The following is a 17,354-nucleotide window of genomic DNA, read 5'->3' as shown; positions in this document are numbered from 1 at the left end:
TTCTTGATTGTTTTCTGATGTCAATGTAATTTATTTTCTCACAACTAGAACATGTGTCAGGAATGAGTTCCATGAGTTTTATAACACCATAAGGTTATGATAGCATGTCTATAAAAATATAGCAGCAGAACTTGAAACACCCACTATTGGACATGATCCTCTTATCCTCATAATGCATCCAATTTATTTTAATGTTACCCTCCCACTTCTCAATCTTCCAAAATCTTTTCACATCACATGCAAAGCCCAGCCCTCCTTAATTTCCTAGTTTACCTGTACACACCACAAAGTTACTCATTATGTAACATCCTAAATTCTGTGCTTGAACACCTGTAGTCTGTATTCTCTGAAAGGAAGGACCCACATTTTTTAAAATAATAAATAAATACATTTATTGAAAAGTGTTTATTAATGTTTACCTCGGATCAACCGTTTATAAAATGTTCTGATTACTGGTCAATGATCTGTTGATCAAACAAAGACGAATGAAAACAACCCATTTCTTTAAAAGCTAAACACATTGAGAGAAACAGGTAGCTTCATTACGTTCTGACTGAAGGTATTCGCACAGAAGTCCAAGAATCCTCAATAACTTATAATTTTAAAAAAAACACATGAATATTAGAAAGTACCTATGGAAATTAAATTACTTTCAATTACAATAACTGCTATGCAGAAATTCATCACATGCAATACCAGTGCCCATTTTACTCGATAACTACTTCTTTTCTCCAGGTTAAAGTCTACTACAGTAAAACTTGAAACATACACTTTCTTTCAATTCACTGTGTACAGTGCACGAGCATAATGCGTTATGACTGTGTGCCATCCGCAGGAAATTAAGTGTCTATTTAACTTCACTCCTAGCTTCTAAATAAATGAAAAGCATTAAAGATTGATCATTTGTTGACTAATAAACCAACAAGTATTTCAGCATCATCATTCTTCATCAGAGGAAAGTATCTTCGGCAAAACAAAGGTGGAGAAGGGAGAGAGGAACCGTCACTCAACGAACATAAACATGAAGAAAGCTAGTAACAATTATCATTTACTCTTGAGTTCTCAAAACTTTTCTACGTGATCACTTAAGCTACTCTACTTAGTGCCATAATCAAATAAATGAAATGTGCTTGAATGTAACAATGATATATTGCACATTAAGACACAACTGACTGAATGACGCTTCCAGCTCCACTTCACGCCAGTTCCTCTTTTGGTTCTTCTTCTTCTTCTTACATTTTTGACTACACCTTGAGAACCACCAAGTACATTTGGTATCCACTTCACAAAAGTCATTCTACAAGCTTCCCAAGATTATCTACAACTTAATTCAAAGTTAAGCAACATACAGGTGTATCCTGTTAGGTCTCTTTTATATTTAATTACTAGTTTCTAGGATTCTGACACTGCCACAAAGCAAGCTTACCAGTTACTGTACCATAAAAAATATATACACATGGTTTGTTATGACTTACCTGCTCTGTGCAGAACACTGTTTTAACACAAGGTATAATATTCAAATGGAGAGTCTAGCATGTTGGAGTACCACAGAAAAAATATGAATTAAAAATAATTTGGATTAAATTAAATGCTATATATTGATAACAGCATAACTGTTTAAACCATTACTGAACAGATTTAAATGCACTAAATTACAGAGTATGCTCATAATCCAGCTGTAATGCAAAGATGCAAAAGCACAAAAAATTAAAATATGAGTACTGCATTTTCACACGTCTGACACAAACTGCTTGTATCTAAGTTTGTTCAATTTCCTTGTTTTCCTTTTATACTCATCAGAATAAGTTGTTCCTCTCTTATGACCAAATAAACATAATTAAGGAGTACTACAAATATCAATGGCAAATTTACAAATCTGTCATTTTTAATTATACATTAAACTTCACCAAAGAAATACTCGTCTTGTACATGTGAAAAAATGGACTAATGTGGTAGTTACATAACAGATCCTTCACATATCCAAGAACAACATAAACTGTAGACTGCAAACAACATGAATAATAGTATTTAACAGTTACGGGCACGTGCACAGTTACGTCCATTTTAAACTTCAAATATGTGACACATTTTATACTTTGATTTAAAACTTTTCTGGCCGTTGATGACATGCTGATGCTTCTACTTATGGAATGACAGAAGAATTAAGCACTGCTCATATTTTGCCTTTCATAAACTACACTACAGTAAACTTGCGATCATCCATGCATGGCTTTCTTACATAAACGGGGACACATGTGAACTAAGCTTTTATCCTCATTCACATCATACTATCTGCTTTTAGGGTGGGTGTTCCAAATGACATGGTCCAGTATTTTCTTTTTTTGTGCTTTACAGTCAGTATTAGTGGTGGTGTGGGAGTTTTGTTCTGATGGTCATGGTATCGGAAACAGGATGCTAAAAGTGACTGGTCATTTTCAAATACCAATGTACAGTGAATTGTTACTGTGTAATGAATCTTATTCAGATGAAAGTGATAGTTTAACACTTGTGGATCCTTAGTGAAATGGCTCAAAAACACAATAAAACTCTACTGAAAATAAGAAAGCAAAAAAAGTAAATGAGAATGTCAAGTTGGTGACAAAATTAATCAAAGATAATGAGAAAGGAATATGAACTGTGATATAAAAAACAACAGAATGAAGTTTGTTTTACCAATTGTAAAGTACACTTTAACATCCACACCAGACATCATCCAAATCTGTCCATCCGTTCTCGAGTTGTATCATGTGGACAGACAGACATGACCAGCCCCACATGCATTCATTTCACGCATATTGTATAAGGAAGTTCTATACATACAGGTTTTACTGCTTACAGACTTTACATTTAAGTTTACCAAAAATGGCACGGATCATGACAATGGGTTATATATTACAGTACGTGCCATTTCCTCCTGTCACCCTGTACTTTCCTACTTTTCTTTATGTCACCCTGTTCCTGACCACCTTTATTTTCCTGTGAGAGTGCGCTCTGGTCTTCTCCAGCTTTCCTGCTTCGTATGAGGACCCAGGAGAAGGTATTCTCTACTGGGTGGTCAGACATAAAATGTCTGCTCCATTTTTCGCTCAAAATTGCTTCAGGGGTGGGTTTTCTGGTTGTAAGAAAAAAGCAGAGGATCAAGATGGGTCCCTGGAATATTTTGTAATTTATTGATTCTGGCAGGCTTGAGTGTCCTTTTCATTGTCTTTTTTTTTTTGGACGGGGGACTCACGTGTACTATATATATATATATATATATATATATATATATATATATATATATATATATATGTGATATACGATTGTAATGTTGTGAGGTAACGGAACATTACGGAGACGTAAATAGCTGCGTACCTGTTACAAATAAAATATCTAGTGTGCTGACTACTTTGTTCTTTGGATCACCAATTCTGAATAGATCCAATGACCTCCTGTTCACTGTTCCTCTCTACAGTCTAGGTAAATTATATTCTTTCAGAGGTCCGGCATGTGTTGTGGGGTGGTGCGTAACGAGGATAAAATCAAAAACATAGGCTGTATAAATGTAATTACCTTCAAGAATTCTTTCTTCCTCATCTTCCTTAAGTTGTTTACATGACTATCTGCCCATTCTTGCATTTTATATAATTTGTAAAACCGTGTTACATACCAACACCAACTAAGCACTGCATCTCACAAATAAACCATACAATTTTTGTAATGATATAATATGGCTCAATGTGCATTGTAATTCACTGAAATTACTTACCTTCAAATTGTCTCATACAACTCACAATTTGAACTTCAATTTCTATGTACTTCTGTGACGTAGGCTTTCATTAATGAAGTAAAATCTATGAAGCGGTGAAACTCTTATATATTCGAAAATTAAGAGTTGAAAATTCGGATAATAATTTCTTCACTATATTACATTTGTTGCGATAAAATAAACCTAATATTCAATTATCCTTAACAAAGTTCACATAAATAGTAGTTAGACGCCACAAATCATGCGTGAAATCTGAACATCTTTAACGGTAGACGCGGCTGTCAAAAAAGAATTCCAAAATTGTGTATTTCCAGAAAAAGAAAATGTTTGACAGCCACAAAAACAGAAGGTATTTTTCAAGTACGCATAAATCTTGCATTAATAAATTCAACATTACAGCTGAACTCGACACGCTCTCATATTACATGGTACTCCAAACTACATGGCATGAAAACTGACATACAACAAAACAAAATAATAACTAATCAGTTCCCACAGCCTAAACACTTGTTCATTTAGTCCTCATCAAAATGGCATTCATTTGGATTAATGTATGAACTTTTAATCCCAGTAACGAATGAAACCTGAAGAATCGATATTGTACGAGTCCTGCGGCTCAACACGAGAGCACTATAAAACTGACTTGAGTTTCAGCAGGTGACGTACGGTCCTCTTCCTCCAGTCTGCTGTTGGTATACCTCAATGGTGTCACCCTCTTCCATCTCCAAACTTATTGGGGTATCTGTCTCATTAATTGGTTGCCCATCAAACCGAAACCTCATGGTCGCCATGGCAATGCCCTGCGAAGAAGTAAATGTTTTTAAACATACAAATACACCAAGTGATGGAACAAACATCCTAGGTGCCCTGATGATGGAGGCAGCAAGGACCTCTGATTCGTCGATAAACTTCTACCAGACTACATGGCGTTGCAACCCAGAACACAGCCACCTTAATATATGTTATGATAATAAAACAATAAAAGAAGTATTAACAATTAAATTCCTTGGCTTACAAATTGATAACAACTTAAATTGGAAAAAGCACAGTGAATACATCCCCAAATTAAGTTAAGAATGCTTTCCCATGAAGTCAGTCACACCACTGTTTACAGCAGATACTTCAAAATTGGTTTACTTCACCGCAGTCTTCTTAGAGAGTTGTTTTCAGAACTGCTATTTCAAGTACAATACATATAATATTTACCTCTGTAACATGCATTAAAACAATAACAACCATAACAATTACCTGAGAGCTGTCAAAACAGGTCACTTCTAAACACGGAACAACATAGACATAAAACTTTACTCTAGAACTTAAAATATTTTACAACTTCACAGTGAAAATCTGATATTAACAATAGGATCATGACACAATATTTAATTGGAAATTACATGTTTAACCAATATCATAAAAATTGATTTACTTGCATTCAACACTTTTCGCTGGTCCCACACCTATTTGAGGAATGTATTCTTCAATCTGCTGCCATACATCCAAGAACGTATTAGGTTAGGTTACAGACCTATTGTAGTTCGTTAAAATTCGCCCAAAACTTATACTTTCCAAACAAGTTATAATCAAATGCATAAGCAAATAAGATTACTTACGACCCTATCACAGTATGCGTTCATTAATTTTCTCAACGGAGTATGTTTCTTTATCTTGAACTGGACAATTGCATTGTCTTGACCAAGAACCTTCAAGTTGATGTGTTCCGTCTCTGAACCCTTTACATCCTATTAAAAATTAAACAAAACAAAAAACACATTAACAACTTAGACCGATTCTAGATTCTATATTTTTAAGATTCTTAATCCCACAACTAAACTAATCCTTACCTTCTTATCTTCGGACATTTTGTCAATATTTACAATTCTTTAGTACCTATATCGCGCCTTACAAGTTCTGTGAAAAAGACGTAACGTTACGGATGTGGAAATTGGACCTAGTGAATATCGCAGATATTAATGCGTTCAGTATTAAAACTTGTTGCTCAATATGGGTACGCAATCAATTTTAAATTTTCAATGAAAAATAACAACTGTAAAGAGCTATGCAACACACAATAACGGATATCTACTTCCTTTTGAAGTGTTTATTACAACATGGAGAAGTTCACGGTCACCAACCCAACGAACATATATGTAAACGACAATCTACGAGTATGCCATCATGTCGGAGTAGAATATTTGCTCCCAACAGCCCTCTCCGACGGCTAGATTGGTAAAAAATTTAATTCCAATTAATAGGAAATGTGTGAATACACATTCTGATAAAACTCTGTTGATGAGAGACATTAATACAATAACTTGGCACATGAAATATCCCACCTGTGATTAAAAATATTATCCTTGATCCTACATCAAAGAAAGCAAAACACAGATAAACTGGTCAACGCTGTTAACCAGTTTGTAACTGTTTGTTCTGAAAAGCATGAATTCCAATTATGCACTGTGTTGCTTAATGTCACACAATAGTCTGGACATAAATGTGTGACGAAATGATTGAGGGTATATGCTGTCAAGTGATCACGAAGCCGTTCGTGTTTCGGAAGTTGCACAGAGAACTGTGGTCATGTTGAGCACATAATCCGTAATTGATAAATCTCCATGAATTGTTCTTTCTGTTCACAGATTAATATGTACCATTTGAATAACGGTTAAATTTCATCCGCCACTCTGTACCTTGAAATAAACTATGACAATCTTCTTCCAAATCCTTATCTACTCACTATTCTGTATGCTCAGTCAATTTTCTTACGTTTCATTCTCTCTTTTTTCTATTATATTGTAAGTAAATTATTTGCAGAGGATCAGTATGTCCAAAGCCCAATAAATTCTTCTGATTGTTTATGAGTTTGAAATACTTTGGAGTCTTATTTATTATTGAAGTACAGGTTTATTACCTATACTTAGTAAGCTAGTTGAGTTTAATCAACTACTCTCATCTCCCTTTCTAAGAGCATATATCAGTGGAGCTAAAAGCAATGATTTTGATATTTACAATTTCTTCCAACATGTATTCACAAATCAAAAGTCTTGCAAAGGACTTTTATGGCTATTTACACTACTTATACACTTCGATTTGTTCTCTTATTGGTCTGGGACTGAAAGATATGTTTAGAAACAAGGCATCAGATACAATGAAACATTACACTCACTGTCTTTCCATTCTTTCTTGTCCTTTTTTACACTTTTTTTTGGCATGTTTCCTTGTACTTGTTGGAGGATTCAAATCAAGAATATACCTCCCTACTAATCTTTCAGAAGAATCTGGAGTGAATGTCGTTATGGCTCTTACTGGCGGGCCCTCCGAGGTAGTTGTTCCTCTATACTTTTAAAATAGTTTCTGTACAATGTGCAAAACTGTAAATGAGTGAACTTGCCACCACCTTCAGAATGCCTTTAGAGGGATACCAAGCCCTGAGGCTATAAAATTAGCATGGCTACAGACCAGCCACATCTGGAACTGGCTCTGTAGACGAGTTTTCCATTTTTGGAAAGGTTACATAAACTGGTTTCAACTGTGAAAAGTGAGAGGTTAGATTATGCATGTGCTGATATTTTTAGGATTACCATACAAAAATTGAATATATAAATACTTAACAGCCTAATAAATTCCCCAATGTTGTATACATGCGGCAAGCTTGTGTTTGTCACATGAGTAACAACAATTATGTATTTTAATTAGAAAAATAAACAAGTTTTTGTACAGATTTATATGGCTTTTATAAATGAAACAATTTGTATGTTTTGTTTGCATGAGTATACTTTTATTTCTTAATTTTAGAGTCAGCAGATTAAAAGATATGTATGATTTTTTGTAAGGCTGCATCTTTATTTTTGGAATTCAGTAATGAGAAAATGACACACGACGATGTATGGCATAACAAATATGACAACTATTCAAGACTGAAATGCTTCACTTGTTCAATTGCATAATTGTATCCAGCATTTAGCAACAAGATTATACAAATAGTGCTTAAGAAAATCATGTACAAACATAAGCCTGGAAAGCCAGGTTCAAGGATGATGTATTGTACAAGAGAACTTTTTTACGCCTGAAATTTAGTTCAAACCACTAATAATTCTTCATGAGTGTCTTTGTCATTTACGTTCAGTTACTGGACCCAAACCACTCGATACTGGTAGTGTAACCATTACTTAGAGAATTTATAAACACTTCAACTGAAGTGTGTGAGCTGAACATGTATTCTCATGCAACAAATAAATATGATCCAGTGCTTCTCTTGGAATCAACACTGTCACTGAGAATGTATCCATCCACATCTTTCTCATTATCATTGTTAAAACAAAAATACCAGATTATCATCATCCAGTAAGAAACCTAATAAAAGATCTGCTGATGCTATCCTGGATCTTGGCAATGCATAGACTCATCCATGGTCAGTGGCAGATACAGATCAATCTATATAGTGTCAAAGACTAGAATCACAGCATCATCGTTCTCACTGCCACAAAAACCTCAAATTTTAAATAACAGACTGATATGCTCACCTCTCATGACACAACAAAAATGTCAATAACAATAATAGATTTTCTTAATGCGTTTCCAGTTCATGTTTCAACTTATTCATTACTTCCTCTGCTGTCAAAGTGCCATGTGTCACGACAATTCTCTTCTGTCTTGACCGAGAACCCTAGAAACAAAAAAAAAGTGCCACATTTAGAATCACGAATTTCATTATTACTTAGCATTCTTTTTCCACTGTGCTCACCCATGTCCACCATTTATCAGATAATATAAGTCAGGGCTGTATATGGTGACAGAAGGCTAAGCTTACACTTCATTCACTCAAAAGCAACTACCAAAAGATGGGAGAAGAGGATACTTATGCTACTGTCTGTTTGAGCACTGTCATTTTAAGGTTTTGAACTTACCAAACAGTTTTCAAAAAGTTTTCCATAAACAAGATGTCACTGGAAACTATTCCAACCGCATGTATTTTAATTTCTTACAATCAATTATAGCAAGAGGGTGACCACAGAAACTTCTGAGGCTGGGGCCACACGACCGTACAAAGTACATCCGTTGTAACGCACATCGTGACGTCCGTCATAGAATTATGAAGGGGCAAGATCACAGAACGCAACAGCTTCTTCCGGCTCCATTGGGGCAACAGACGCCTCACACAGCGCTCGTGTGGTGTCCTCACCTACGTCTGTACAAAGGTACGTCCGTTGCAACGGACGTACTTTGTACAGTCGTGTGGCCAGGGTCTAAAGGGGCATGATGCTACTGCCACTTTATACAGGATTCTGATGCTATACATGGCTCTGTTGTGGCAATTTTCTTGTAGAATAAAAAACAAGAACATAACAGCAATGCAAAAAAAGAAACTTGATTTTATTTTCACGGTGATAACTAATGAACAACTGAATTTTGTAAAAAGACAGACTATAAATATACATCACAAATGTATCATTGTCAGAATCTGGTAGGGGAAATTTGTTAGACCTAGACAGCCTGTAAACATAAACCAGAGCTAAACGCTGTGGATCACTTTCATGACCCCATTTCTTTTAATTGGAATTTCAATTTGCTGAATGCAGTAAGAAATATCAGAACTAACAGAAAGGAGTTCAAGAAGATGTAATATACTGTAAACTGAAGGGAGGAGGAGAGACAGTTTCATACACAGACACTTGTGCTGCTCAAGTGGAGGGACAAGAGAGATGTCTGCACGCTCGGCAGAAAACATGACGATGAAATGGAAAATGTGTGTGACAAGAAATGTGGATTGAAACAAAATACCAAAGTGTGTGCCGATCATAACAATGCAATGGGAGGAGCTGATATATGTGATGAGTAGCACATCATCCTTACCTTGTCTAGTGAAATATCACTTCTCCTGAGACCAAGAACAGTTGCCAAATACTGAACAAGTTCTGTGTTTGCCTCACCATCCACAGGAGGAGCATTTATCTGCACACTTACTGCCTCACTTCCAATATCTGTGAAGAACAACACCAAGCATGAATTTTCCACTGACGTGAACCAGCTGAATCTAGTGTCCATATTCTCACACCATTTCTTTACCATTAATATTACAAGACTGTCATAATGCTAGAAAATATTTAAAATGTAATGAGAAGGTTGTGCATAGTGCAGGAAAGTGTTCTAAAACATAAAATGATAGTTCCTGCATCATGCACATTCATGCCGCTCTATAAAGTGTCATACCTGTTATATTACTTTGCTTGGCACCAGGCTTGGCTTGAATTCTAATAATAACATTTCCAAGCTTGTCAGTTGACACTACACCATCAGCAATGGGTTGGCACTTCTGAGTTGTCTCCTGAAATAAGCAACACTTTGCTATTAGATGCTCAACATATCACAGAACAAGGAGGGGGGGGGGACCACAACTTACACCATGTGATTTCTGGTTCTGTGGTACAATCACTGGTTCTTGTTTTTGGTGTATCTACAACATTCTCCACTTTTTTTTTTACAACCCATGCTTACACTTTGTCATGAGATATATTCCACTGCATACAAGAAGCAATTCTATGGCACAATCTCTGTTGAACTTTGTTTTTCCAGGAAGTAAAAACAAAATAAAATTACCCTTAAAACATTGGGTACATTTCCCGAGCCCTGGCAATAAGCAACTACATATAGCCGGATTTGAGGTTTTCATGGCGATGAGTCCAGATAGAGCCATTTTCTAGGTTGTCGCACCGTGTAGTCTGGCATCGCCTTCATGATGGAGACAGCAGGGACCTCTGAAACATTGGTAATCTTCTACTAGACTACTAACTAACTAACTAACTAGATGGCTTACCGAACCCGAAGGTTCATCACCGAATTAACCAAAGCCCTCCACCGGACCCTGTCCTGGGCCAACAAAATCCAGTTTCCTTCAACTCCTATCTCCCATAGATCCCGCCTGAGATTATCCTCCCATCTACGTCTAGGTCTCCCCAGCGGTCTCTTCCCTTCAGGTTTCCCAACCAGTACCCGGTGCACACCTCTTGTCCCATCCATGCGCGCTACATGTCCCGCCCATCTCACTCTTCTCGACTTAATCACCCTCACAATACTGGGGGAGCAGTACAGATTTTTAAGCTCGTCATTGTGCAGTTTTCTCCACGCCCCATCGTCTTCCCTCTTAGGCCCAAATATCCTCCTCAACACCCGATTCTCAAACACCTGCAATCTGTGTTCCTCCCTCTGAGTGAGAGACCATGTTTCGCACCCATACAAAACAACAGGCAAGATTATTGTTTTGTATACTTTAATTTTCAGGTTCTTAGAAATCAGACGGGAAGACAAAATATTTTGGACTGAGAAGTAGCAAGCATTTCCGGAATTTAGTCTCCTCCTAACTTCCTCACAAGTATCATTTTGATTTGTTATTGTTGTTCCCAAATATTTGAACTTTGTAACCCTTTCAAAGGATTTATTAGCTACCCTAAGATAATTTTGCCCGCCTGTCTTCTGATGACGAGATACTAACATGTACTTAGTTTTTTCTGAATTTACTTCCAGCCCCACTTGTCTACCAGCCTCTAGTAAAACTTCTGCGTTCCTCTTTATTGTATTTATATCGTCCCCCAATAAATTAACATCATCAGCATATGCCAATAGCTGATGTGTCCCGTTCAATTGCAAACCCTCCTGCCTACCTTGGACCTTCCTGATGGCGTATTCTAGCGCAAAGTTAAAGAGCAAGGGAGACAAAGCATCTCCTTGTTTTAGACCGTTCTTGATGAGGAATGTCTCAGATACATATTTACCTACTCGAATTTTGCTGCAGGTTTCATTTAAGCACATTTTTATTAGACCCACTAGCTTCTTTGGTATACCAAATTCAATAAGAATATTATATAGCACTTCTCTCTTCACAGAGTCATAGGCTTTTTTGAAATCTATAAATAACTGATGTACAGTCCCACCGAACTCCCATTTTTTCTCTAGTATCTGACGAATGCAAAAGATCTGATCAATCGTTGATCTGTTTCGTCTGAACCCACACTGATGATCCCCAATAGTTTCATTCGCATATGGGGTTAATCTTGCCAAAAGAATGTTGGATAGAATTTTGTATGAGGTTGATAGCAGCGATATTCCTCGGTAATTACCACACTCAGTCTTGTCCCCCTTCTTATAAATAGGAATAATTATGGATTCCTTCCATTGATGTGGCATCTCTTCCTTATCCCAAATTAACTGAATAAGCTTATGGATCCTCATATGCAACCCTTTGCCACCTGCTTTAATTAATTCGGCCGGAATCTGATCAATTCCTGGAGATTTATAACTTTTCAACTTCCCAATGGCTAGTTCCACTTCATCTAAGCTAGGTTCTGGCACCAACAGTTCAGCTGTATGCATTTTAATCTGTCTAATATCACCAGTATTATGAACATTTAAGAGCTCGCTAAAGAAATTTTTCCACCTATTCACAATTTTTATTGGATCTGCAAGCAAATTGCCACTATCATCCTTTACCAAATTAGTCTGGGGTTGATATCCTTTCTTAAAGTTATTAATGCCTCTGTACAGGTCTCTGATGTTTTTTTCCTTATTATTTGTCTCAAGTTCAGCAATTTTGCCCTTCAGGTATTCCCTTTTCTTAGTCCTAAAGGTTCTACTAGCCTCACGTCTCACGTTACATAGATTATCCGCATTTGTTTTGTTTGGGTTCTGCAACCATTGAAATTTTGTATGCTTCCTTCGATCTATTAATTTTGAACATTCTTCATCAAACCACGGTTTATTTTGCTTTCTCCTGTAGTATCCTAGTTTCTCTTTTGCTGAAATTTTGATGCAGTTTCTGACATTTTCCCACTCCCTGTTGATGTCCACACTTTCATTATCCTCATTTGTCTCTAAAATTTGAAACCTATTCGAAATTTCAACTTGATATTGTTCCTTTGCCTCTCCCTCACTTAATTTTTTCAAATCAAATCTTTCTGTGTCAAAATTTTGTTTAGTTCGTCTACTTACTGAAAGCCGCTCCCTCACTTTTGCTACCACCAGATAATGATCAGTGTCGCAATCTGCTCCTCTGAATGATCTCACATCAATTACATTTGTCTGCCTTCTCTTATCTACTAAAACATGATCTATTTGATTGTGTGTTCTGCCATCTGGGGAAGTCCAAGTGTATTTATGAACATCACGGTGTGGAAATTTTGTACTTTTTACAATTAAATCTTTTGACGTAGCGAAGGTCACTGCTCTGACGCCATTATCATTACTAAGTGCATGGAGACTCTCGCTGCCTATTGTGGGTTTGAAGACATCCTCCCTCCCAATTTTTGCATTGAAATCTCCTAGCAGAATTTTCATGTGATACTTGCCAAATGTATCAAATACTGATTCCAATTCTTCATAAAAGCTATCCTTGATATCATCGCTTTTGTCTTCAGTTGGGGCATGAACATTAAGGACAATGATGTCGCACCAACGTCCTTCCAAAATTACGTAAGACAACCTGTCACTAACAAATTCTACTCTCTTAACTGCTGCCCTAATTCTGCTATGAACAAAAAAACCCGTCCCTAGCTGATGATTGTCATTCCCCTTTCCATAGAAAAATGTAAAATTGTCCACTGGGATCGTGCCCTCCCCCTCCCATCGCACTTCCTGCACTGCCACTAAGTCTAACTTATAATTCCCTAATTCCCTACACACTGATTTCAGTGCCCCAGCCCTATAGAGGCTCCTAATGTTCCAGGTACCAAATCTCATGTCCTTTTTCAATTGCCGTGGTCGTGCCAAAGAGTCCGTCCTGATCCGAGGCTTGGTTGATTTTTTCGTAACACATATTTTTTTTAAAGGTGAAAGGTTGTTAGCCCTACACCCAACCCCCAACCTGGAGGACCAGGGTATCACTCTTAGTCTAGCGCATCTCCTTAGACCTGTCCGGCTTGGGTGACCCTACCATGAGCCGAAGCTCAGGCCGGCATAGCCCTAAGGGTCATTTGAGCACGCAAGCCTCCTCACCCGGCAGATTGCCTTCGACAAGGTGGTGATACCTTCGAGAAGGCCTAGACTACACAGCGCAAAAACCCAGAAGACAGCCATCTTCCAAGTACATACATTCTGTAGTTTGAGTAATGAGAATCCTGAAGACAAGTCTTCCATGGCAGAAATAATACAAAAGACTTATCTTCTTAGCTTCAAGCAATTGCTAGCATTTGGATGCACAACTACTCTTCAGCCTCACTGCTTCTTCAAGTCACAGCCAACGAACCACCAGAGTGGACAGCCATATAATAATATAGAGACGTATCTCTTGAGAAGACATCAGTTCGGTTGTGACTTGGTGTCACGCTAATAACATGCCTTGGATCAGCTGTGCTATAGCTCAGGTGGTTTGTAATCACTTTCTAACTGCAGAGGCATGTCAGTTTCATTCCACTGTTACCTGTACACACTCATATATCATTTGGCAGATGAACAAAGGGTCCATCAGTGGCTCAACTCCACAAAGACAGTCTCACAATAATGTCTTGGATCTCTGAAACGTTGCTGGCTACAAAGGCTTTCTATCTTGAGGATGGAGCTGCAGCCAGTATCAGCACTATTATAGTACAATCAAAATTTAATGGTGCCAGCTCTCATCTGTAATGCAGGCCCTAGCTCAGGTGGAAAAATGAATTACAAACATGGCAGTGTGGAGTTGCAAAATTTTGGCAGTCAGGGTACATTTAAGCAGATTGGTATCAGAAAGAATCATTCCCTGGCAAAAACACGACTATTGGCCAATGACATTTCAACATGGACAGTGCTGAGTTTGGCAGGAGGGACCATCAAATTGTGACTCTTGTATACTGGTGAATATGTCCACAGGTATATCCTGTTCAACTAGAGATTAAACACCAATACTGACTCCTTCACCAACTTTTCTAACAGCAATCCCCCACAGAGATCCAATTTCAGGGCAACACTCATTTGAAATACACTACTCCTAACCTTGAATGAAGTGATTTTGTGACGATATTACCCTCTTTATCAACACTGTAAACACAGAAACATGCTCCATAGGCCTCTTCCAACATGAATGCCAACCATGGAGTCCTCTCCTACAATGAATCTGTCAATTTCCACATTATTCAGTCCTTGTAGTTTATCATAAATTTGCTCCCAACATGTCTCTGAGTGTTGAGGAAGAATATCATCCCTTCTAGTATGATCATTGAAATGCTGCCCACATTGTTTCCTATGGTTAGTGATGTGGTCTTATTACTTCATTTCTTCACTGAACTGGAGGGAATACAGAGGGTTAAGAAATATAACACGTTACATAAGAGAAAACAATTTAAAAGTAACACAATGATGTCTTTATTTTTACCACATACATATGTTAGCAATCTCACGTTCTCTGGCATCACATCAATGTTCATTACAACACTAAGATGTATGGGAATGCAGACATAGGAAATGCCAACAAAGAATACAAACATGTACATATACTATACATACAGCTTGAGTGGCATTCACATGCTGTCTACCCTTTTGTGGACCCTTATTTCCACTCATCCATACACCTATATGACGCAATCCTCAAGCAACAGAGGCAACTTTGGGCCCATGACAATGTTCTACTAAGGAATGACCCTACTTGATTTGGATTCTTCGCACGATTAATGTGCCTTTTTTAAAAATATTCCTACATTACTTTTCAAATTGTTAATAATTCTACATTCGTCTTTAGGGTAGCATAATGGATTGTGTATAACTTTTGTAAAAATTTGGGTCTCCTACCAAATCACAAATTAAGGCTGATTTTTAACACCACGGTGCTTATTCCTGGTTATATTCGGTTTCGTTACGTTTGGTTAATTGTGCACGTCGATAATCCAAACTTGGAACGAACCGTATTATTTTTCGGAAAACAATTACTTGATTGTGATGGAGGCATCAAAACTGCGCCTGGCCAGGGTGACGAGCAAACAAAGCTTAAAATTAGTCTACAACAAACTTCCAACAGACAACACCGACATTGAAACATCATGGATAAATCACATCCTTTGTTTATTTGGCAATAGTGTGGGATACTAACACATTTGGATTTCTTTTTATTAGAATGCTGCTTAGACATTACACCAGAGCTGTGTAAATCTTCCTTCCGTAAAGATGTTTTACATACGTGACACACAGTTGTATATTTTACATAACGAAGCATTCAGCACCTATTCCATACACATGGGAACACTGCTCGACAAAAACCAGCGCTCGAGCACAGATTACCAAAACTTAAGACTACCTAACGCTATCTATTCTAGCCTATGTTGGCACTTGCGGCGCGCCTTGCGCAGGCATATATGGATCTCTTCGTAGAACAGACTTTATGTTATTACGGTACAGTTCTACTGCTACCAGGAAGAAGTATAAATCGAAGATTAATTATAGCAAGCCAAAAAGCTTACTCCGTACCGAAATATACATATTTCCTCATGAGTTCTTTGCAGCGTTCATTAGAAGCATATAAAGCCTTCCTTAGAACTTACATTTTCCAAACCAGTATTTTCTAACCGTAGCAAATTAACTCCATCAGTTTGTCTCGCCTCAATTAACCTCTCACATGAAAAATTCAACGTAATCTTACCATTCCTTATTTAATTACCTGATGTCTCACCTAACCTAACCCACAAATTACCGTCCTAGCGTGACAACATAACCTGGGAAATTGAGGCAGCACCCCTCCGAAACGTCAGTAATTACCTATGAAACCACAGTGTCACAGCACAGACACCCAAAATCTGAGGAATAACTGACCAAAAAATTCGCCACTTTTAGGTTCACAAAAGCATGTCACTAGATCTCAAAGGCAGTTTAACTCAGTACACAGCCTCATTGTGTAAAGTATTAGTGAATACTGGGTTTAAATACGCTGTTTCAACTATACGGGTAATGTAGCATCGACAGAAAAAATATGAAGATGGGTATATTCTGGATGTTATTACTGTTCGTCTTGTACATTTTGGAAGAATAGTACTTGCTGCCTCTGCCTTTATGGCAAGTACCTCCAAAAACTTCTACCAACCTACACAATTATACAATCTCTCTGATATCATACATTGATGGTTCTGCAGCCTTTCGGAATTTAGATATTGAGTGAATGAATAAGCCAAGAGCTTAGTCAACATGTTTATATACCTTAGTGTGTGACCAGCTTTAGTAATTATGCAAACACTGAATGGATTCACTTTGAATATGACTGAATAATCGACTTCTTAACTGCATTTGGCATTCAAATGGATATGGAAATTTACATTATGAAACCATAAATATTCAGAATTTTTCAACTCATGTTTTTGTCTGTGTGCAACAATTAATACATATGTATTACAGAAAAGAAGAAAGTCCTTGTAGGTTCATAAATCTGATAAGAAATTACACAAGAACCTGAATATAAAATAAAAAGTTATTAATGAGAAATTAATTTCAGTGTTTGTAGTGCAAATCATGCAAAAGAAAGTAGAATTTTTGTTTTCTTGGCACACTAGAAAGAGAATATACGTAATTATAAATAGTATTGATTAGTTTTATATCATTTTCAGAACAGAAACAGAAATGAATATTTAATATAATGGCTGAAAAATGAGGATACAGCAAAAAATAA

General features: G+C 37.1%; 2 protein-coding genes across 4 annotated transcripts; both read right to left on the bottom strand.

Annotated features, from left to right (window-relative positions):
• Positions 1-390: 390 nt before the first annotated feature.
• Sumo (Small ubiquitin like modifier) lies at positions 391-5,906 on the bottom strand. The gene is made up of 3 exons (XM_022059057.2): positions 5,590-5,906; positions 5,359-5,487; positions 391-4,548 (listed from the first exon to the last, which is right to left on the bottom strand). The coding sequence occupies exons 1-3, from the start codon at positions 5,605-5,607 to the stop codon at positions 4,399-4,401; spliced, it is 297 nt and encodes a 98-aa protein (XP_021914749.1). The 5' UTR covers positions 5,608-5,906; the 3' UTR covers positions 391-4,398.
• Positions 5,359-17,152, bottom strand: LOC110827413 (UPF0235 protein C15orf40 homolog). Of its 3 annotated transcripts, none has more exons than XM_087341223.1 (5): positions 15,792-17,131; positions 9,956-10,070; positions 9,599-9,726; positions 8,269-8,411; positions 5,359-5,487 (listed from the first exon to the last, which is right to left on the bottom strand). In XM_087341223.1, exons 1-4 carry the CDS (start codon positions 15,912-15,914, stop codon positions 8,313-8,315), a joined length of 465 nt encoding a protein of 154 aa, XP_087197349.1. In that variant the 5' UTR covers positions 15,915-17,131; the 3' UTR covers positions 5,359-5,487; positions 8,269-8,312. The 3 variants fall into 3 exon arrangements, with proteins under 3 accessions (XP_087197349.1, XP_021914747.1, XP_021914746.1); XM_022059055.2 differs by lacking the exon at positions 5,359-5,487 and adding an exon at positions 14,733-14,992 and having other exon boundaries at positions 7,365-8,411; positions 15,792-17,152; XM_022059054.2 differs by lacking the exon at positions 5,359-5,487 and having other exon boundaries at positions 7,365-8,411; positions 15,792-17,129.
• Positions 17,153-17,354: the final 202 nt, after the last annotated feature.

This window comes from Zootermopsis nevadensis, unplaced genomic scaffold (assembly GCF_977971745.1).
Source record: "Zootermopsis nevadensis isolate Lab colony 2312 unplaced genomic scaffold, Znev_1.0 Znev_ptg000003l, whole genome shotgun sequence".
Taxonomy (NCBI): Eukaryota; Metazoa; Arthropoda; class Insecta; order Blattodea; family Termopsidae; genus Zootermopsis; species Zootermopsis nevadensis.
Note: the sequence above shows the minus strand (reverse complement) of the source record. Positions and strands in the feature narration are given on the sequence as shown.